Below are 24,238 nucleotides of genomic sequence, written 5' to 3'. Positions count from 1 at the left end.
ATGATGATGATTTGACAATATCGTGTTATTTTGTATAACCGTGCAAATACACCTACAGTTATACAGTGCAGTACAGACAGTGTTTGTGCCCTTGACCAAAGGCCAGTGAATAATACTTGCTTCAGTTTACTGTAATATATATGTTCTGCTTAATAGTGTTCCACGCTGTGATATGTCAGCCCTGAGCCGCTTCTGCCATCTAGTGGTAAAGACAATTACTACTACTACTGCAACTACTCTCAATATTATTATTATTATTATTATTAATAACATATTAAACAACATTGTTTATGAAATCCAAACCAGGTTTACTGTGTTAACATATAGATTAGACTATTTTATGCATCATAGAAGCAGTTAATGCAACACAGAATGTTGTTTGTTTAGACTCTTAATTTAAACAATTTGTTCTTATGCTGAAGTTATTACAAGGCCTATAAATTACCCATTTATTTAGCCATACAGAGTACATTGTACTAAACGTGATACATTCAGCTTAAGGCCGGCACGGTGGCTTATTGTTAGCACAGTCGCCTTGGACCTCCAGGGTCTGGGATCGATTTCTGGCTAGGTTCGATTCTTACCTTTGTGTGCATGGAGTTCTCTGAAAAGCATGTTCTCTGTTGGTGGGTTTCATCCAGGTACTCTGGTTTCCTTCCAAAGTCCAAACACATGGAGATGCTACTTGGCTTTTCCCAAAATTTCCTGCAGTTTGTGAATGAGTGTGTGTGGGTATGCCCTGAGATTAACTGGCCTCCCATCCAGGGTGTACCCATCCTCGTGCCCTAAGTCTCCTGTGCTAGGCTCCACGTCCCCCGCGACCCTGTATACAGGTTAAAGTGGTATAGATAATAAATGAGCGAGTATTCAGCTTATCTCATTGACTTTTTGTCACGTTAAGATTTTTGCATATGTATACAATAAGAGAATGTTTGGCGTATCTACTGTACAGTAGGTATGAAACAAATGTGAAGCAGCTCAACTGTTTTTGTTGTTGTTTTTTGGAAATGTGCCTGAGTTGATGCGTTTGCCCAAAACCAGAAGCATTGCTACATATCGATTTATGCCTATTTACGCAAAAAGTGTAAAATCACACAATCTCTCTGTTGCAGTCCTGTGTAAACCTCTTATTAATTGGAAAGTGCTTGGTCTCTTTTTGCAGAATATTTTACTGTTTCTTTGCATCTCTTTTTTCTACTCTGTGTCAGCTGTATTTCTTAAACATTATAATAATCCCTAGTCATGTGACTACATATATAGACAGACGGACAGCTAGATAAAAAGGTTTGTACATGTTTGTAGATGTGATCGCACACTATATACTTTACATATAGTCAGTAGACACAGGGTAATGTGAGAACTGACAAAAAGTACTAGTGCATTGCTAAATAAAAACAAACAAAAAAAAACTACAAGATATATAAGAAGTGTATTAATCTAATAAAGTCACAAGCTGCTGCTGTTGTTGGCTTTTCGGCTGTTCTCAGCAAGGGGTCGCCACAGCAGACCATTCGGTCCACACATACAAGTTTGGCACAAGTTTAACGCCGGATGCCCTTCCTGGCTCAAACCACCCATTTTATCTCGGCTTGGGACCGGCACTGCATCCAGTGGCTCGGGTTTGGGCACTGGATGGGAATTGAACCCGTGCCTACTGCATGTCAGGCGAAACACCTACCACTAAGCGGTACCGTGATGAGTGGGCCCAAACACCAGCGCCTTTGCCACCCGCCTAACATCATCACCATGACATCATAGTGCTGATGTCATAGTGCTTGGACCATAAAAAAGGATTAAAGCATTTAGAGAACATAAATCAATGGTTAGTGCTATTACAAGGGGCATATTACAACTTTATATGATGAACCAACCATTATTAATGTTAATAAATAGAGTTATTCTCATTACTGATAGGTAATGTAACAATAATCATATACTGTACATCGAACCACTCATAACCTAAACAGAAACATCACGAAACATTAATTTTATTGGGCTTCAATAATTGATAACATAAATTAAAAAAGTATTGGTTTATTTCATACAAATATCCTATTTCTAACAAGGTTAAAGAAGTTCACTTTAAAATAAGGACACTGCATTTACCCTGTTAATTTCATAATTGCAAAATATGTGGACATTGTGGACCTGCATACTTTCTGCAACCATTAAAAAGAATGTATTCCTCATAATTTTTTTACTTGTGGAGTGGTATAAATGTTTTGGCGGCAACTTGAAAATTATATATATATATTTTTAAATTCATAAATCTTACCTAAAAGACATAATTATCTTTTTTCATCACAGTAACAAATTGTTTGAATACATTGTTAACTTCTGTATTTTAATGGAAAAAGTTCTACATTCATAAATGTAATTTTTTAAAATCTTCTTCTAAATTATCACCTTTACCCTGTGAAATACCTTTTGAAAACAAAAACCTTTTGAGCTCTTTAAATCTTAATCTAACCTTAATAGGTAGATATACTTTATTATGATCCCGTGGGGGAAATTATTGTGTAACAGCAATAACACAATTATTATGTAATAAAGTGACAGCAGTGCAAATAGTAGTAATTGTGCAAAGAACAGTCTAATAAGGTCCGTAACAATTTAATCTAAAAAAAATAAAACTATCAGTCTATTTATTTAAGCCAATTTATTTACTCATTTGAATTATTCATCCAAAAAAATAATGTATAAGCCGAATATATCTTTAACATTAAGATAAATCTGCTTATTTTTGCCTAACACGTGTTGTGTCAATTCATTCTTGTCATGCAGCGCAGTGCTCCGCCTCCATTTTGCTTTACGTGGTCGCACTGACCGCAGAACAGCTTTCCTGTGCCCGCAGCTTTTACTGTACCGTTTACTGCACATTACAGGACACTTCGGGAATCTGATCTAGGATCAGTCCTATTCTAACTAAAACTCGTCATCGAACCCCGCCCTTTTGTGCACTCCAGCCCCGCCCATTTTTCAGTACTCTGTCCAAACCGAGCGAACAGATCGCGCATAGTAAAATGGCCGAGAAGCAGAAGCACGAAGGCAGGGTCAAGATAGGACACTACATCCTCGGAGACACGCTCGGAGTCGGCACGTTTGGCAAAGTGAAGAGTTAAGTCGTGTGGCTTTTCTGTGGTTTCGAATAAGCATGAAAAGCGTTCGTTTTGGTGGCCGTTAGCTTTACCGGTGGTCAGTCAGTTTACGCAAAGCACGCAGCGCAGTCGGCGTACCGGTCGCGCTTTTCCATGCGGAGCGTTTGCGTAAACTGTCGCGATTCCCCCCGGGACCTCAGCGTGACATTCCTCTGTTTGTAAATGTTGCGTTTGGTTTGGTTTGGTTTGAGGCTGCATTAACGTGAACAATTCTACTGGATAACTGAACAATACACTGCATGGACTACATGTAACTGCGATACTATATCTGTCTATTTCTGTCCGCAGGGTTTACAGTAACACTGCTGTAGGCGGAGTTTGATTAATGAGATTTATTTTGTCGTGGTTTTTTTTTCCATTTTTAGAATCTGACCCAGGATGAGTGGGCAAATCCACTGTTTCTCTAATATACTGCTGAAATGCACAGGATCGGGGCATGACAATGTGAAAAAGCAGAGAGAAACGTGCAGGTGTTTGTTGGAGAGATATAGGTGTTTGTCATAGTCTACATGACCTTGAGGATGCAGTAAGGCAAAAATCTATTGCGACCAAAAACTGGGCCACCCCTTTCCTGCGTACTTTAGTCACGATTGTCACCACCCCATGTGTTCTGCCCTACAAGCTTACCTCTATTTCTGTTGTAGAGGATGAGGTCAGGGTCTTTTGCCTTGAAGCGGCCACGCCCCCAAAACACTACACTACTCCACTAAAGTGCAGAGCCTCGTTCCCAAAACTGTAACACTACCGGATTGCAGAGCCTCGCCCCCAAAACAATAACGCCACTAAAGTGCAGAGCCTCATTCCCCAAAACTGTAATACTACCGGAATTCAGAACCTCACCCCCAAAACAATAACGCCACTACAGTGCAGAGCCTCACCCCCAAAACAATAATGTCACTAAAGTGCAGAGCCTCGCGCCCAAAACAGTAACATCACCGAAATTGCAGAGCCTTTATATATATATATATAAACTATTAACACCACTGGATTGCCAAGCCTTGCCCCCAATACAATAACACCAGCAGAGTGTAGAGCCACGCCCCAAAACAATAACACCACTAGATTTCAAAGCCTCACCCCCAAAACTATAACACCACCAGAGTGTAGAGCCACGCCCCCAAAACACCAATACCACCGATGGTGGAGCCACTGCCCAAAACCATAGTGCCACCAAAGTGTACAGCGACACCCCCAAAATAATACCAGCCAGACTGTAGAGCCACGCCCCAAAACAATCACAGCCAGATTGTAGAGCCACGCCCTAAAAACAGTAATGCCACCAGATTGTAGAGCCATGCCCCAAAACAATAACACCACGATAATGTACAGCCACGGCTCCAAAACAATAGCAACACCAGATTGTATAGCCAAGCTCTGAAAACAATAGCACCAATAGAGCCATATCCTTCACAGTCCTGTCTGAAAACAAATGACGTTTTATATTGCTTCTGTCACTAATTAGTAGTTTTCAGGTCATTTTGTTACTTAAAATGATAATTGTTACAATTATCATTTTAAGTAACATTTTAAGTATTTATATATATATATATATATATATATATATATATATTAACGCTCACTTGTGGAAATAATCTGATTTACACATTTATTTTGGGCAAGGAGACACAGGACCTGCTCTGTTAAAGTTACAGATTACAGTAATTTTGCAAACACTCATCATGAACATGAATTTAATAGCAATATTGGACTTTTGGTGATTTTTTTGAACTGGTCTGTTGCTTGAGGAGAAGGATTCGACAACATCCATTTTTTTAATTAAAATTGTACATGGGATATAATGGGGACATGGGACATATAGGATAGGATATATTGTCTGAATTATATGTATTTAAAATTGTCTCTATTTAGTTCTAAAAATATTTTTAAAAATTATATGTGCATACTAAGGTGCAAACATGTTCCAATACAAAATCTGTATTCATGGGGATCTGTATTCATTCCAAATGATTAATAATATTCTACTTAATATCTAGATCCTGTCAGGCATTTGAGATTTATAGTATTTATAGTAGTACTGTATATAGTCTGTAAAAATAAGGTCTCTGTTTCACTACTTTATGATAAAGACTCACTATTTAGGGTCCTACACAGAGCCCTTAAATAAAGTGTACTGTAATGTGGGAAGAAGCTATATTGCAAATGTTAAAAAGAAAATAAGGAACCAATACAATAAAATGTAATGTTTTGTTAAAAATGCGTCATTCCGTTTGAATAAATTTGAGGCATCTCAGTTATCCATAAGGAAAGCCAGCAACACTGTGGCTTAGTGGTTAGTGGCTGCCTGCTTTATGTCCTTGCACCTTCAGGGTCCAGGTTTGATTCTCACCTCTCTATGCATGTTCTCCCCGTGTTTGGTGGGTTTTTTCAGGGTACTACGGTTTTCTCCTACAGTCCCAAGACATTGATATTAGGCTATTTGGAGTTCGCAGATTTCCTGTAGTGTGTGAATGAGTGTGTGCCCTGTGATGGATTGGCACCCTGTCATGCCCTAAGTCTCCTGGGACAGGCTCCATGAGTATACAGGATAAAGCGGTATAAACAATGAGTAATAAGAAAGCCGGAAATTCTTTCCCCAGTAGTGCAATGAGATTATGATGTTATAAAAATAGCTAATTGTTATATACCTAAACAAAGTGATTGTTTATATGACTAAACAAAATAATGGTCAAAAGAAAGTTAAAGGCAAACACATCGATAGGACGTTTATTATACCATGTAATGATAATATGCTTGTTCACTTACAGGTTGTGTTTGTCTTTCCAATGTCAGGCATGAGAAGCTTAACACTGAAACAATGAAACCTTGTTTGCCATTGTTTTGTTAGAAGCTTAAAGCAGGATGTCACTGACCTCTGGTCCTGTAGCATGATTTCTTTCAGTTTGAACCGATCTTTCACCAGCTGTGTTTGACGAAACTGTCGGCGGTGCTGTCGCAGCTGAGATTTCATTTGGCGTGTGTTCGTTTTGCCTAACAGTCGGAGAGCACCAGCTAACAGGGCATAAGGTTGCTGTAAAGATCCTGAACAGGCAGAAGATCCGCAGTCTAGATGTTGTCGGCAAAATCAAACGAGAAATCCAGAACCTTAAGCTGTTCCGGCATCCACACATCATCAAGCTGTGAGTGAAAGAGTATGCACACACACTTAAAACCAGAGGAGATAAGTTTCACTCGGGCTCATGCTCTCCAGCACCTTCCGTTTCATGAGAAATTATTGAAGAGGCCCATATTTTATTTGCACTCACTATCTTTTCATTTATTGAATGTTAAAATAATTTTATTACTGTTTTAACAGTGAATTAAAAAAAACATTCATATAACCATGAAGGGAAAAAAAAAATGTTTCAGGCAACAAACTTAGTTTTACAAGATTACTTTGTTATAAAGTTATAAAGAGTTACAAATTTTCATATAATAATAATTGAGGTGGTTTAGAATTATTTTTTGAACCTCATCATTTATTTTAAATCTATAATTTTGGAATTAAAAAATGACCTCAAACATTGCTATTACAGAAAATAAATAAAAACAGTGTGAGAACTTTGTTTCATGTTCTTTAGAAAATTTGGATGATGATGATTTATGGTAAGAACTGTAGAATATTTTAGATATTTTATAAGGATAAATAAATTAATAGGTTTGGATTAATCTTCATTATCTTCACTTTATCCAGGTCATGGTCAAGGTAAGTCCAAACCTATTTTATAGAGCTTTGTATCAAATGCTGGTATATGAGGAGTGTTCAGGTCAAACCAGGACTTTTGATTGTGCAGAATAAGAGAACAACAGTTATGGGAGTTAGATTTTTTAATTATTTCTCCTTCATACTCCCCTGCTACACTAATGCACTTATGCCAAACTAGGATAAACTGCAAAGTGATAAACTAGGATATTTGCTTTAATGTAGCAGGGGGAATATATAGAGAAATAGTTGTTTTTAAAATTAAAGGTCCTGGTTTGACTTGAAAGTCCCCCATGCAATACATTATATCAGGACACCACTACAATATAATGTTACACATTTATCCATAAGTCATTCTGTATAGAATTATAGAATTCTTTAGTAACATGACAATAAACAAACTTTTACAGCTCTTTAAATTTAAATTCAATGTGTTATGTCATTTTGCTGATAATTAATACAGTATAACTGATCATTATTCCGTAGACCGCTATAACCAGGCTGTAAAATCCCCTTAGGTTTTCCCTTATCTTTTCCATATATCCCATTCAGCAGCTTTTCAGCTGTACTTTTCATCTACTGAGGTGAGCAGATCTGAAAGAGGTTTTCATACAGTTTCCCCTGCAGTGAATAAGCTGTCTCCTGTGATCATAACAGTCAAAAGCTTGTAGTAAGTAAGAAGAGACAGTAAGCGTGTTAAAATGTGAGACAGAGCCCAGCCATCATGCTTCAGAGAGAGACAGTGTGTGTTCCGAGCTGCGGCAGGAGTCTCGCTGTCCCTCTGGGGAAGACAGTATCAAAGATGAGTGTGTGCAAGCCAGAGGAGACAGCAGACTGAATACAGAGCACTACATGTGTTACTGATAGCTCCGTTGTGAAAAGGTTCGTGTCAGATTTCATCGGCTGTGATGTCTATGAAATATGCAGTTTGACCTTTAACTCCGCATGGTCTCGCTGTTTGCCTACAGCAACAATCAGCAGTGCCATTTACTCTCACAGCGACAACGATGAGCTTAGCCACCATCAAGAAAATGATTATTCCTCTTAGATTATCGTCAGTCTTAATGGTCTCATTTAAAATATATTTCAGGCTTTCAGTTGTGAATGTTCATGTAAGCCAACCCGAAAGAAAGTGTTCAATTCCTTTGTTTTTCACAAACATTTGAAAAAAGCTGACTTTCTTTCCACTCAAGTGTTTATGTTGATCAATTGCAAATCTACAAAAGATATCCTCACATAGCAACTGTTATGAGAGGACGCTCCTATATGGCGCCACTGAATGTGCTGTCAAGTGTATAAACTCGTTCATGGGTTTACCCATCACGCGGGCGACTGTGCTACAGCGACACCCCCAAACCCTGCTATCTGGGAGCAAGAACTGAATGCTCAGTGGTTAACCTGAAAGCAGAAGTGGAGATTATTTTGACTCCCTTTCATGCCAGTAAAAATATTTATTAAGATGAAATGTAAACAATAATAATAATTGAAATATTGTTAATAATTATTATAATGAACAAGCATTACATTTTACATAAGCTGAGGTCCTTCTTTACAGCTTAGAGCTATGAGCAGACTAGCCCGTCCTCTATGTATACTACATCATTTCTTTAATCATAATTAAATTGTTGTGTTTGTATGTGTGTGAGACAGGTATCAGGTGATCAGTACTCCCACAGACTTCTTTATGGTGATGGAGTATGTATCTGGAGGAGAGCTCTTTGACTACATTTGTAAGCATGGAAGGGTAAGAATGCCACATTATCCTCTCTAAGGTGTGTTTTACGGCAAAAAAAGTTGGTGTGTTATACAGCAACAAATAGCCTATAGTCTGTATCTGCAAAAAGCACTAGCACTGACAGCTTGAAAAAAACAAATTCCATGTCAGGTCTCTGAGAGTAAAAACTCCATTTATTTCTTTAAATAATCCCCTGCTCCACTAATGCACTTATCTCAGCTTTTCACTAATGCTTGAATACCAGCAAAGTAGAAAGTTTTCTTAGTATGTCGGAGCCGTACAGAGATCGGACCGCCTGTTTGACATCTGAATCGCTGACCTCCAAGGAACTCTTTAATGGCCCAAACATGTGGAACTAGCTTGAGGTTAGGACTGGACAGAGGATGTGGCAGTACCTCCAGCCAAGTTCATATAAATGTGCAAGTGGTGTTAGTGAATGGTTGTGTATACAGTTCTCACAGTCAGATATGTCTCTTCTGCAAGTTGGCAACAAGTTATCAGTCGATTTTCAGAAATCAGACGTTCTACTTAATGTTCACACGAACGACTGCAGTGGGCTTCGGGTTACCTAGACCGGGATTTTTTTAAAAAACATTTGCACCATTTAAATGGTCTACTCTACATAAAACTGCTTTTCCGGTCTATCTGCTGTAGTCATTTCCACCATCTGTTAGAAACGATCTTAAATTAAAAGCAGCCATCTTTTCACCCTAACTATACTGTTGCCCAAAATAGCTTTGATTGTGATTATTATGGACCACTTTGTACCAGTGTGGTTGTGTAAGTGTTCATGCGAATAATTCTTCATTATCATCATTCTCTCATTCTGTCTGAGCAGGTAGAGGAAACCGAAGCAAGGCGTTTGTTCCAGCAGATCATCTCTGCAGTGGACTACTGCCACAGACACATGGTGGTGCACAGAGACTTGAAACCAGAAAACGTCCTTCTGGATGGCAACATGAATGCCAAGATTGCTGACTTCGGTACACAGGGACAGAGAGGGTTGCTTAGCAACAGGGAGTTTTGACTTGGGCATTTAGTCCATTAAGCAGGTTGTTTGGTCATATAGGAGAGAAGATAACAGTTTATTATAATGTTTAGCTTTTAAGGGGTAAAAAAGATAATCACAGCCATCAGGAAAAACGCAATTCATAGAAGCATGAATAATAACAAAGGTCGGCTGAAAACCTGTAGCATCGATAAGTGCTTTTTTTAGGTCATAACAAGAAATTACTTAGAAAGACTGGTTTCCTTTTTCTTGGAAGCTTCTGACCTCAATTAGCTTCATCTCCCTCTTAATGGTCCTCATTTTTAATGTGCATCTGCGACATGTTAAATCCTACTTTGATCATGGATAATATATTATAGTTTTTACACACCTGAGTAATTCCAAGGCTTTAAATTATCATTTAAAAAGTGTAATCTACGTACCTGTCACTGGCTAAATGAGAGAGTGCTTGTCCTTTATTTGACATTTAAATCCAATTACTTGGCCCATTGTTTTCTGTGTTATTAATTCCATTTCTTTATTATTTCCCTCAGTGTAGTTTCTCAGTCTTTAAACGATGGCACTATAATATCAACCCGTTTCTAGTAGTCTTACACAATTAATCCCATAAAAATTTTAATCACAATATGGACGTGTGCAATTATTTAATTGCAAATGGCTGTAATTTACTATGTATGCATAGTTGGTGGCACAGTGACATAGTGGTTAGCACTGTCGCCTTGCACCTCCAAGTTCCGGGTTTGAATCTCACCTCGGGACTGTGTGCATGGAGTTTGCATGTTCTCCCTGCGCTTTCTCTGGGTACTCCAGTTTCCTCCCACAGTCTAAAGACATGCAGATTAGGTGGTCAGATAACTGGTGTTCCCAAAATGTGTGAATGAGCATGTGTCAAAGGATGGATTGGCAACTTGTTCAGGGTGTAGTCCGCCTTGTGCCCTAAGTCTCCTGGGATAGGCTCCAGGCCCTCCGAGACCCTGTACAACGGATAAAATATAGACAATGAGTGAGTGATATGCATAGTTAAAAATTTGCATGTTGAACTTCTTCAACAATTTAAATATTATGAAGGGGTGAGGGCACTGAGGGTATACTTGCTGTTGGCCTAGATGAATTGGTTTAAATACAACATGGTACATTTCATAGTTTCATATGTTCCAAGCATGTTCTCCAATCTGGCACCTCCGACTATGTTGATAAGGGTGGGAGCCTGAATGCAGGAGTTAGAGGGGAAAGTTGGGACGTGGGGTGATTGTGTGTACTTTGGCTGGGATTACTCGGTTAAGGCAAGCTCTTTGCAGCACTAAGGTGATGGCACTGCCTGGTGCTCTCTATATGTTTGCTCATGGTGCACTCGTTTCTGGGGGGCTTAAATAATCTACTGGCCAGGTGTAGCACGTTTGCTTTGACTGGCAACCGTGTTACAACATATTGCAGTTTAAATTGCAATATGTGTCAAAATAATCATGATTTGTTTTTTATCAAGTTATGCAGATCTAATTCCTGGTGCTTTGCTTCAGGGCAGCCATATTTTCAATTCACTTTCATTTATATTACACTTTTAACAATGGTCATTGTCGCAAACAAAGGAAATATATATGAATCAGAATGATCAAATTGTTCCTATATGGTATGTTACATCCTGCAGCTATTGTGTCTCTACAGAAAACAGCTCTTAAGCTGTTATATGTTATGGCGCACTTATTTTGATGTTAAATGTTTTGTGTTAGGTCTGTCGAACATGATGTCAGATGGAGAGTTCTTGAGAACAAGCTGTGGTTCACCTAACTACGCTGCACCAGAGGTCATCTCTGGACGGTAAGAAGTCATGACATCTGATCTGACTTAATATTCTTAATTTCTAAGTCAGACTAGACTAGTTAGTGCTGTGCCATGCTGCTACTTTTGCATTATGTAGAGCTGCTTGGTGCCAGGTATACAGTACCAGTCACAAGTTTACAAGGATTTATTTTCTACATTCTAGAGCACTACTGGTTATTTTCAAAACTATGAAATAACACATACGGCATTAAGTAACTGAGTAACAACAGCAACAAGAAATCATTTTAAGACACAAAGGTCAGCCGTTTTTGGAGTAGTTATTTGCTAGAACAGGATTGTCAATTGTATTTGCAAAACTCTCTCATGAAGACCTTCCCAGGAAAGCAAGACCAGAACCTAACTCTGCTGCACAGGAAAAGTTCATTTAGAGTCACCAGCCTCTAAAATTACAAATTAACAACAACTCAGATTAGTTATGAAGACTTTGCATGAGTATGAGTAGCAGACACATCTCAATATCAACTGATCAAATAAAATTATTGCATTGAAAAAAATAAAAACCAGGAAAGACCATGGTGTGTCCAAACTTTAAACTGGTAGTGTTTAAACCTACCAGCATGGCTGATTGACTTACTGATGACGTCTTATGCACCATATAAATGAAATGTTGTACCTTCATGTGATATGTACTTTAAAGAAGGCGGCTGCTCATGCTTTTATATGTCGTTCATTAAAATGTTACGCAATGCCGTGTTTATTTTTACAAAGGCAACACATGCGCTGACTAAAGTGATCCAGCAGTCTAGATCATTTACAGAGCAGATTGTCAGAATATTATAGTGTCCCAGTTTCCCAAAGCAGCTTAGCACAAATCATTGTTATTAGACAGAGGTTCTTAAAGTCAGATTAATATTGACACAGGGAAAGTTACTCATGATCTGACACAGATTATACGTCTGCTTAAATAGATTTTCTATGCGCCCCATTTAGATTATGCAAATCTGCATGTTGCTCATGCCTCTCAGGTTGCCGGACTTTTCTTGACAGGAAGCCAATAAGATTGTGTTTTCATTGCATCTAGACCAACGCTTTTAATCACAAGCTCCTGCCTTTAAACCTGAACAACTTGGACGAAAGACTTTCGTCTCGTCCGTCCACAGAGTATTTTTCTCAAAGTCTTTGGGATCATCAAGATGTTTTCTAGCAAAACTGAGATGAGGCTTTATGTTCTTTTTGCTCAGCAGTGGTTTTGGTCTTGGGACTCTGCCATGCAAACCATTTTTCCCCAGTTTCTTTCTTATGGTGGAGTCGGGAACACTCACCTTAACTGAGGGAAGTGAGGCCTGCAGTTCTTTGGGTCTTTTGTGACCTTTTGGATAAGTTGTCGCTGCGCTCTTGGGGTAATTTAGGTCGGCTGGACACTTCTGGGAAGGTTCTCCACAGTTCCATGTTTTTGCCATTTGTGGATAATGGCTCTCACTGTGGTTCGCTGGAGTCCCAAAGCTTTAGAAATGTCTTTATAACCTTCTCCAGAGTGATAGATCTCAGATCTTTTTTAATTTTTTTCTTTGGATCTGGGCATTATGTCTAGCTTTTGAGGAACTTTTGGGCTACTTCACTTTGTCAGGCAGGTCCTATTTAAGTGATTTCTTGATTGTGAACAGGTGTGGCAGTAATCAGGCCTGGGTGTGACTAGAGAAATTGAACCAGAGTTAAATGTAGAAAATGCATGCAGTGTTTACTTGTGTTACCTTTGACTAATTTTTTAATTAGTTTGAAGATCTGAAACAAAGTGTGACAAACATGCAAAAAAGAAGAAATCAGTAAGGGAGCAAACACTTTTTCACACCACTGTATATGGCCAGTAAATATATACATATTTATACATACATTTAAGCATGAGTAACTGTATTGAGGTTAAGTTAAAGTGAGAGACAGTTGCACTAGACTTTGTGCAAACTCTGCATAGAGTGCTACAATCTGTTGTTCTGTCTGATGACACTATGTGAGCAGTTTCAGTATTAAATGCTCACAATGGGCAGTCTCTCTCTCCTTTAACTTGATTTTATGTGAATACTGATGGTCCCTGATTTATGGAGATGTTACATACTGATAAACTCCTTTTATGTTTAAAATATCACATCATAAATGCATAAATAATGTACACCAAACCTACCGAACATGATAACTTATCCTACCTTAGGGTGCTCAGAGAACTTACAATAGGTTCCAATTGGGCAAGATCTCCTAACACAAACCCATATCTACATCTGTAACATAATGACATAACACACTGTAACAAAATATTTCATTTTAGCTGTGTAAAACGTGTTTAGTAAAATGTTAGACGTTGTTTTCACCAACACACTTTACCTGTGTATTGTGTGGCCCCTGAAAGACTGTACGCAGGTCCGGAGGTGGATATCTGGAGCTGTGGTGTGATCTTGTATGCACTGCTTTGTGGGACCTTGCCCTTCGATGATGAGCATGTGCCCACTCTCTTTAAGAAGATCCGTGGAGGAGTGTTCTACATCCCCGAGTACCTTAATCGCTCTGTGGCTAGCCTGCTGATGCTCATGCTCCAGGTGGATCCTCTGAAGAGGGCCACAATCAAAGATATCAGGTTAGACATTCAGAACTTGGGTGCTTTGAGGTGGCATGAAATAATGGGTTTTTCGAATAGCAATTAAAAAATATCTTAAAATATTACCATGGCAGTGCTGGACATAGTGACATTTCTCTATCTAAACATTTTACAAGAATAAAGCAACACATTATTCTTATTGCCCTCTTCTGGGACTCGTAGACTTACTCCTGGGCACTTCCCAAAGTTGCAGGGCTATCCTGGTTCTCACCAAATTCTTGGATGCAGAGCAGCCATGATGAGATTCAGAAGTGACTTAGGAGATCAAAAAGTCATCAAGGAGAACTCCTAAAAAAGTGTTCTCTACTTGGTGGGAGTTCTAGCAAAATTTAGGAGAACGCGGAGTGTTGGCGAGTGAACAACATAATGCCAGAGCGAGATCTAGGAAAGATAATGTTCTCATGTGCCTTTCTCCTGATGCTCTCACCAAACTCTCCTTGTAGTTTGGGTCTCTTGTTTAGCACTCCTTACCTCCTCTCATTCCCGCACAAGTGCTCTTCATTCTAGCCATGTGCGAAACCATGAGATCGCCGGATATTCCTAGCTCTCGCCATATACTCACCATATACTCCTCAAGAATATAGAGTCCTTATAATGGCTCTCCGTAAATATGTAGACCCATGATGTAACTTCTCTTCTAGGTCACAGAATGACTATTTTCTCTTAAAAATCGCTCTTCAACAGGATTTCTTATCAGACTCCTGTATGAGTGAAAGGGGCTTAAGTCAGCATAATTATGTGTCGAGTGATGTTCATGTCCCCGCTCTGTCCCCTTAGAGAAGACGAGTGGTTTAAGCAGGATCTGCCCAGCTACCTGTTCCCAGAGGATGCATCATATGACAGTGCTGCGGTCGACGAAGAAGCTGTGCGTGACGTTTGTGAGAAGTTTGAGTGTGCCGAAGCAGAAGTGCTCAGCAGCCTGTACAGTGGCGACCCGCAAGACCAGCTGGCTGTCGCCTACCACCTCATCATTGACAACCGCCGCATCATGAACCAGGCCAGCGAGTTCTACCTGGCGTCCAGCCCACCTGCTGGCTCCTTCATTGATGAGAGCATAAAGCCACACCCTGAGAGGATGCCCCCATTGCTGGCAGACAGTCCCAAAACCCGGTGTCCACTGGACGCCCTGAACACCACCAAACCCAAACCCCTGGCAGTGAAAAAGGCTAAGTGGCATCTTGGGATCCGCAGTCAGAGCAGACCTTATGACATCATGGCTGAAGTTTACCGCGCAATGAAGCAGCTTGATTATGACTGGAAGGTGAGGGCCACATAAGTATATATTGTAAAGAGACGTGTTTATGAGGATTTGTGGCTAACTATTTGTGGATGAACCAGTTTGCACACTGGTTTGCAATGTTATTATTATTTTTTGCCTAGGGATCTACATGCTTATCCATGTTTTTGTCTATTTTAGGTGGTGAACCCCTATCATCTGAGAGTGCGCAGAAAGAACCCAGTGACTGGAAACTTTGTAAAAATGAGCTTGCAACTCTATCAGGTGGACAACCGCAGTTTTCTGCTGGACTTCAAAAGCATTGATGGTACGTGCTCATGCCATACATAATGCCGTGCATGAAGAGTACAGGAGATGGATACACCTGATTGTGTTGCATTTTACATGAGAGTAGAGTGGGGAAAACCAAGTAAATTGATATCGTCCAGCTTCTGATTGACTGAACACACCTGATTCAGGTAACCAGCAGTGAATAGTGCAGAAATAATGGAAAATTATTACTTGTACATCACAAGAGGGCGCACTTGTAGTTCAATGATTAAAAGGAAGAAAGAAGTATAGACCCTTTTAGGACCTGCGTCACAATTATGTTATGGCATTAGCTAAAGACAAAACAGTGGGAAGTTAGAGGCGCCTCAGGCTCAACAAACGAGTTGGACCGTAGTTTCACAGAATTATCAGTTTGTGGTGTAAAAAAAAGCACAGATATGTTAAGTGTACATGCTTCCTCTATCATGTAGTTGTGTACAGTAAACGTCTAACCATTCCACTGCAATCAGGTAAGCCTGTCACGCCGTCTGTCCATTAAGTAAGCTCTATGTGTTGACAATTTCATTCTTGCTGTTTTTTTAGTTTTTTTTTTAGTAAGACGTTTGGTTCAGAAGACTGAGTGACTGTACATATTGAAATAAACTCCTTTTATTTTCAGCCATTGTTAAAATAGAAGCTGAAAAAACATGCTAGTCACATTAGTCCACATGCTCATGGAATGATTTTGCCTTCATTTAAAAACCGTGTTTACTATCACCGAATGAGTTCTGGAAAAGAAACGGCCAATCAGAGTTCTCAGGCTGTGCAACGTTCAGAGATCAGTGTTGCCAGATTGTGTGGTTTTCCTGCAACTGGGATAGTTAGGGCCAAAGCACTACAGGACCTTCTTGTTTTCCTAAGGATATTTTTTTTCCCACACTTTTTGGCTTTTTAGGGGTCTTAACTCAAAAACTCATGATTGGCAGACAGGCTGGAATCTGCTGCCATTAGGATACCTGCGAGTTGCGGGGCCCTCGGGGACCCCATACGAGATTTTTCTGCACAGCTCATTCACACTTTCATGTAGGCACATGAAACTCGGTACACATTTAGAGCTGAACAGTTTTCGCACTGCATGTCCTGGGCTCAACTCAACAGGAGGCCAGTTATTTTGGGTCATTCGTAAAACACACCCGATGGATTTTGATATACTCCTCCTAGGGAGTTTATTAGATTGTCACCAAACCGGCTGATGTGATCTAAAGACATAGATGCAAGATTGCGGAGGGATTTTTGATATCTCACACGGGTCAGCCGTGATAATGCCTTAAACTTACACTGAAAAATTATTAATAACTTTCTGTGTGGCATTTTATTGAGTCACATTATATTCAGTGAAACGTTCAGTGACATCATGTTCAGTGACATCATGTTCAGTGACATCACATTGAGTAACATTTTAGTACATTACAGCTTTTTGTAGGTCTTAACACGCTCAAATAACACACAGGTTGTGCGGTGGGCCCGGAGTGGCAATAACGCAGGGTGCTTGGGACCGTCATTGTTGCTTGCAACTGTATTTATCATTATCTTTGGTTGGAAAAATGTGTCATGCAAAGTACCAAACAATGGAAGGGAATCCATGCTGTCCAGACACCACTAGTAATTTTTGTTTTGTTTGTTTAAACTGGTTGGGCTTTATCAATTTGTTTTACATAACTAACTTGTTGGCTTTGTGTATCTACGGATAAAGTGTTTTATGTTACCATTAATGATAAATTGATTGTTAACTACAGTACTGTGCAAAAGTCGTGCACATGCAAGTAACTGCTGCAGAGTGAGGATGTCTTCAAAAAAAGTTTCAGCATTAAAAAAATACTATAAAAAGCAGTTATTAATCAAAATAATTAATCGGAAATTAGTAATTAATGAAACAAAGTCAATAATTAGTGTGACTACCTTAAAATATAGTCTAGGGTACAATTTTGTGCAGTTTTATAAGGAAATTAGCTGTTTTTGTTGCACCTGCTTTTTTCATGCAGGCAAAAACCAAGAAAATTTTTTTTTTTTTTGGCGGAAAAGTGGTCTTTAACATAATATGCTGCTTTCTTTGCTTTTCTCTTTTATTTACCTGTAAGAGTATTTTTTTTTTGCTTGAATACTAATTTGTTTGGAAATCAGGTTTTTTTAAAATGAAATTAATAATTAAATCATGAAAAGATTATAACAAAATTTTTTTACAGTAAAATAAAGCAGAGTGCCTAAGATGTTTGCACAGTACTGTATCATTTAAGAACAATGTGCAAAAACCCTAGTACTGTACATACCCTTAAAACCACCCTTAAGCAGTGTAACAAAATAATTGTACAGAGTAACCTTGGATTACGAGCATAATTTGTTCCGGAAGCGGGCTCGTATTTCAACATCACACAACGGAAACACTGTTTTATCAGAAAAATAAACTCTCTCTAATGACACTTGATTGAGCAACACACTAACGGAATCACTGCTGTAGAGTAAAAATAAAACAAATTAACCTACACTTTACCTTTGAAAAGAATTTTGACAGAGCAGTGTTTCTGTGTAGAGCAGAGAAAAAGAGTGTGTGTATGGGTCTGTAAAAGCGAAAGTAGGAGGGGTCTGTGTGTGTGTGTGTGTGTGGCACAGTGTCCAATGACGCCCGCACGCACACAGACACAAAGAACAGACTGATACAGAGAGAGAAAATGGATCTTCAACCTCTCTAATGAGACTTGCTTTTGCTTTACACGTGCGCTGTACACACATGCATACAGACACAAAATAAAATATTTTTTTTTATCACAGTTTTATAGTTAACAGTACACACGTGCACGGATGTTGATTATACCAGTAAGAAAGACACACTAAGACCCAGCAGGGGAGACGATTACCCACGATTCCGCAGCGCAAGAGAGAAAAAACGTTGGCTCAGTCATGATCACGTGACACTCGGCGTGAAAACAAAGAAGGGCATGCGTGATACATGACACTCGGTACTTGTAAACCAAGGCTTTTTCGTTTTCCAAGTCAAAATTTTATAAGAATCTTTGCTCGTATGACGGAACACTCGCAAACCACATTACTCGCAATCCAAGGTTTCACTGTACTTGGTTACTATAATTCTGTAGTCATTCCAATGTGACCAGTCATTGCTCTGGCACTAATTGTAACTCCACCCACACATACTTACTGGTGGTACTGGTCACTTAGGCACAGTCTGGTGAACAAGCTCAATAAGATTACCTAGAATCCAAAGTGTGAAATTTTTAATAAAGTGTTTGTTCTTTCAGATGACATCATTGAGCACAAATCGGGCTCATCCACACCTCAGCGCTCGGGCTCTGCTGCAGGTCTTCACCGGCCCCGTCTCAGCATCGACTCGGCAACCCTCGCTATGGATATACCGCCGCTCAGCAGCTCACTGCCTTGCTCTCTGCCAGGCAACATGCCCATGCTGGCACCACGGCAGGGCAGCCATACCATGGACTTCTTTGAGATGTGTGCTAGTCTCATCACAACACTGGCGCGCTGAAGCAAACACTCTCTTACACACACACACACAAACACACACTCATTTATAAACCCGCTTATTTACACACAGTAATGCTTTTGGGGGTTAAATCACATGTAGATATAGCCAGTTATTAGAATTCTCACCCAGTCAGACAAGATTACAGACATGATGCTTGCTGCTATACTGACGGTCCAGTTCACTGTAGCAGTCTGGCATTCTGGGGCGTCTCCAGGTTCCAGAGTGCTTCATCGGTTTTGTTTTTATATGCGTAGCATTTTTGATAACATAATCTATTTATATTTCTCGTATCAATCACTTTAGTAGCTGAGTTTTACTGGTTGATTGCAATGACATACCAAAAATTCAGTTTATATGCATTTAAAGAGAGGATGATTATGCATTTATTATATTAGATTATTTATTTTTAGAGATATTTTATGGTATTTAGTTACTTTACTCAAGTATGTATTAGTCGAGTTGATGTAATCGCAGGTGTGGTGTGAAAAGGCAGTTTGAGCATCGAGAGCATGACAAGCATGTCAGCAAATACGCACCACGGGTGTCATAGAGCACAACACGAGAGCTCCAGTTGCATTGCTTAAGCTCGATTTGGCAGACGCAAGTATGCAATTTTTAGGATTCTCCATCTGTAAGTGAATATAGATGGGTTCCTTAAGTGCAGTGCCTTTTCTTTTAGCTGCCGGATCCCGGATGGCTTGTATCTTGGAAATAACAGAATATTCAGTCAGAGACTTAAAATAATTCATACAGGATACGAATCAAAAGAGCGAATGCTGTGCACAGTTCGACTTAGTGGCCTTCATCAAGGAAAAAATGTAGAAGCACATAGAGATCTTAAATATCTAGTGAGAAAGAGTGAGATTTAGAGCCAAAGGAAAGGACACGGAGAGAGGAGAAGAAGAAAAGAGGCAGAGAAGTAGAGCAGAGAGATTTGTATAGAGAGAAAATAGAGAATAGAGAGGAGGACGTGATATAAACCAATCAACAGGAGAAAGCTATGCTGAACTTGTTTTTTTAATACTGTATGGAATGTGAGATGGGCTGTATTTGCTGACATTTAGAAATTAAAGTCACGAGCACTTAGGACTTAAAATTTCCTCTGATGCCTTAAAAAAGCAACCTATATTGTTTCTGATGATTATCCATGTGTATGCAGCTCTATTAGATGTGTGGATCTTGTTCCCCTAAGCACTGGAATGTTTAGAGGCCCTGACACCAAAGTTCTCTACCAGGGGCTTTGCTTACTTCTAACGCAATGAACTCAGAAAGATGACTTGGGGAATTCAGGACGGTCATGTGTTCTCATCCCAGCTCGTGATCAGACTGATACACAGAATCATATCATTCTTTTCATTCAGATATCAACACAATTTTTATTTATAACTATATTATTTTAAAAAATAATTAAAGAGGACGAGTGAAATTATTGACAGAATATTAAAATATTTATGGCAGCCTGCAAAAGCCTTTTACAGCGTTACATGGTCCTGGAAACCTGGACAATTCGACCGATTATGGATAATAGTCAGCAGGTGGTGATGTTACCCCTTCAAATACTAAATAACACTAGTTGTGTTAAGCACCACCATGCATAAATGTAGTGAAGTACATAATATGTTATGTGTTGTATTATGTAGTGGAGTATTCATTAACAAGAATACTTAAGTACAGACCCATAAAATAGGTTCTTAATCTCAGTAATAAAGTAAATTAGAAGTGAATCTAAATCAAAACAATTCTATATAATTTTGGCATTTAAAAGTATAAATGACACTAAATTCTCAAATTCATGGCCTCTTGACTTCACTCCCTTAGAAAGGCGATTGCTCTGATAGACTACTGTTCTGTTCCCTAAACCTAACCTTTTTTTTTTTTTTTATCCATTTTAGCACACAAAACTTTATTAGCCTTCCACCACGTATTTCCTCTATGTTGGGTTTTTCCGGGTTAGTTAATGTCTTTGGAGATGAGTTGTCTTCCTGAATCTTTCTGGGTGTCTATTCTGTACTGTACTGAATGTGAAATGGCTTTCGCTCACTGCATGGTGTTTGTGCATCAGTGTGTTTCTGTACCATGTTAAATGTACAGTACTATACCATAACACAATAAGGCTGCAGTAAATCCATGTATAATAATAATAATAATAATAATAAATGTTTAGATGGAGTGACTGAGTTTGCAAAAAGATTTTTTTTAAATATCTATATCTTTTGGTTTGTGTTGAGGGAAAATGTGCAGCCAATTTTTATTTTATTTTATTTATTCTATTATTTTTTTTTTTTTTGATAAAGGAGTGAATGTTTTTTTTTTTGTTGTTGTTGTTTTTTGGTTAGTGGGCATGTGGTGCCTTATTGTATCTTGAAAAAAAAAAAACTTCTTTGAATCTCTCGAAGAACCTCAGAGAGTTTCTTATACCTGGCTATTGTGCTGCAGGTCTAGTATGTCATTTTAGTGTTTGGAAAATTGAGAGGATGTGCTCCCCCTATTGCTGAATCTGCGCCACTACACTGACATTTATAATGTCAGTGTTAAACCAATTTTATTATTTTACAGTATAAATACTTAAGTACTATCATCTGCATGGCATCCATCCAAATCATTAAATGCAACCAAAGTGTCGTTTTGCTTTTCATTTTCAGTCTTGTAAACATTGTTGTCTTGTGTACACAACACAAGCAAAGTCAGTGTTGTGGGTGTTTCAGTGTTCTCACTGTATACTGACGTATCAATCCTAGTCTAGTTTATTCTTATTTCACAAATTATGCACTGCATGGTGTTCTGATTTGCACTTTATTATTTATTGTACAAAAAAGAAGTAAAAAAAAATGTATTGTAACATATAAATGCATGTTGTCTTGTGGTTATTGGGGGATCATTTCATCTTCAGGATAAATAAGTATGGTCAAGACACAGTAGGTGGGATTACCGAAATATAGCACAAAATACCAGTTCATGAATTTTAATCAGGTTTTAATCATTACCATTGAAGAAGAACTTGTAAAACTGTACGTGTGCAGCATGTGTAATATAAACTTTGACCTGTTTTTAAAGACGTTGTAGCACTGTTACAACTTAACCATTATTTGAACACTTACATGACCAAAAACAGGTGAAACATTCACTCAATAGACATTAATAATAGAACTGTACATGGATTTAATACTATCAAAACACAACAGGACTCGACCCAGCTTTCTGTTGAGAGTGTTTAGTTTTGGTAAAGACTGCATAACGAGAATAATTTAATATAAACCGAGGCTTAAGTGTTAATAACTACCTATATACACTGCAACAAATGCTAGCAAATCAAAATATCTTAAATCTGGTTAAGTTTATCTAGCAGAAGAATATATATTATGCAACAGTTAGTTTCAACCGAGTGATCTGATCAGATGAGACACATTCCATGAGTGATGATGTACAGTAGAGCAAAACAGCACTGGGACATTTAACACATCACAGGTGTCCTAACAACCTTAAATTAGACTAACTGTGGGTCACAGCAAGGGGGATAGAGGGTTAGTACGGTCTTAAGTACTGAGGAGAGAGCAGCTGCCTGCCAAAGCTCACATTCAAAACCAGTCACAGAAGCATTTTCAGCAAGAACACACATATACTAAGGTCATGTCATCTTAAACAACAGTTTGTTTATCTAGTAATTGCTTTAAGTCGTACTGAATTTATTCCATGGTCCTTTATTTACACAAAAGATGAGCTACAAACGTAACTACTGTAGATTTTGATATAAGACTAAATTCCAAATTCCTCTCTAACCCCTAATCATAGGCACTACTTGGCAAGTGGAACAATGGATTGTGCACCCTAGTTAGTGCACTAGCTTTCCATTTAATGCTGATTTAATGGATGTAACCCTTAAATAAATACCCCGGAAATATAAATAGAAACTTGCAAGATTTACAGGACTGTCCACCACCTCCATTGTTTATTCTTCTTAGCTTTTGGCTACACAGTACTGGTAGGAATTTAAACTACTTTCAATTCTGTTACTTATACAAACTGTCGATCACCAGCTCAGCCAGTCACAAAAGGATATGTTTTGGCATGGCAAAATAACTGGTTAAATAAACAAACAAACCATTATCTGTTGATTAAAAATAGTGTTTGCAAAACTGTTGTATAAAAGCTATATCACACTTGAGGTCATGCTGTTGTGCTGAATATCAGTATGGCTCTGATGAGTTTGTTTGCACAAAGGCAGATCATTTAGAATTTTTCTTAGAAGAAGAAATGTATAGTTAAAATTAGTAGCATCTATCTATCTATCTATCTATCTATCTATCTATCTATCTATCTATCTATCTATCTATCTATCTATCTATCTCTATTAGTCATGATATATTACAAAAGAATTGATTACACTTGCTGTGTGTTTTTTTTTTTTTTTTTTGCAGTTTAAGAACACATGATCTTCAAAGTCTTTCACATTAAACAGAATATCCTTTAGCACTAATGAAACCTCTAGCAAACAACTGGATACGTTGCTGTTTGTTGTTTCCGACGTTAAACTTGAGAATAGCATGGTGGAAGTAAAGGAAAGTAATATCATCATACAGGTTACTCCATATTCCTCCATTCGAAGTCTTTCTTTCGAAGACAATATTTAATAGGAGTTGAATGAACCCCACCTCGAAGCGTGTGTATACTGTGTGTATAACCACGCCTCATTTTTCTACACGCCTGACAGCATTCTTCTTCAGCCAGTTGAAGGGGGAAGAGTTGCAGTCTGGTTCTTAAACAACACACCGTCAGACAGAACAAAGTATACATAGCAGTCTTTCGAAATATCCATCACATTTCAACTGATGAAGCAAGAGCAGCTGAGTTAATATCAATCACCTGTAGGCACAAAGTGTTAGCTTTACTTGCTTTGTCTGTCAAACATTATCACTTGCCAAATCACGTATCTTTTGACTCACGTCCATGGAATTAACAAATTCTTGTCACCCCACAACAATATCCGCGTACAGATCCGGCGGAGGAAGGAGCTGCAGATCTACTTCCTGTTTGAGGCTTTAAAGAGGAAAGACAGGTTAAGGAGACAGCATTCTTACAGGGGAATCTTACGCATTCTACATGCAGAACCTGTGAGACAGCATAGTACAGGAGTGAAATCACTCAACACATGTTTTTACTGGGTTTATATATATACA

The 24,238-nt window shown here is 38.6% G+C and overlaps 1 protein-coding gene across 1 annotated transcript; it reads left to right on the top strand.

Moving 5' to 3' along the window:
• The first annotated feature begins 3,009 nt into the window (after window positions 1–3,009).
• Window positions 3,010–22,580, top strand: prkaa2 (protein kinase, AMP-activated, alpha 2 catalytic subunit). Its single transcript, XM_053489284.1, has 9 exons — window positions 3,010–3,117; window positions 6,154–6,295; window positions 8,509–8,602; window positions 9,432–9,576; window positions 11,330–11,417; window positions 13,780–14,004; window positions 14,803–15,286; window positions 15,443–15,569; window positions 18,823–22,580. The coding sequence occupies exons 1-9, from the start codon at window positions 3,024–3,026 to the stop codon at window positions 19,062–19,064; spliced, it is 1,641 nt and encodes a 546-aa protein (XP_053345259.1). The 5' UTR covers window positions 3,010–3,023; the 3' UTR covers window positions 19,065–22,580.
• The last annotated feature ends 1,658 nt before the right edge of the window (window positions 22,581–24,238 follow it).

This window comes from Clarias gariepinus, chromosome 27 (genome assembly GCF_024256425.1).
Source record: "Clarias gariepinus isolate MV-2021 ecotype Netherlands chromosome 27, CGAR_prim_01v2, whole genome shotgun sequence".
NCBI lineage: Eukaryota > Metazoa > Chordata > Actinopteri > Siluriformes > Clariidae > Clarias > Clarias gariepinus.
Note: the sequence above shows the minus strand (reverse complement) of the source record. Positions and strands in the feature narration are given on the sequence as shown.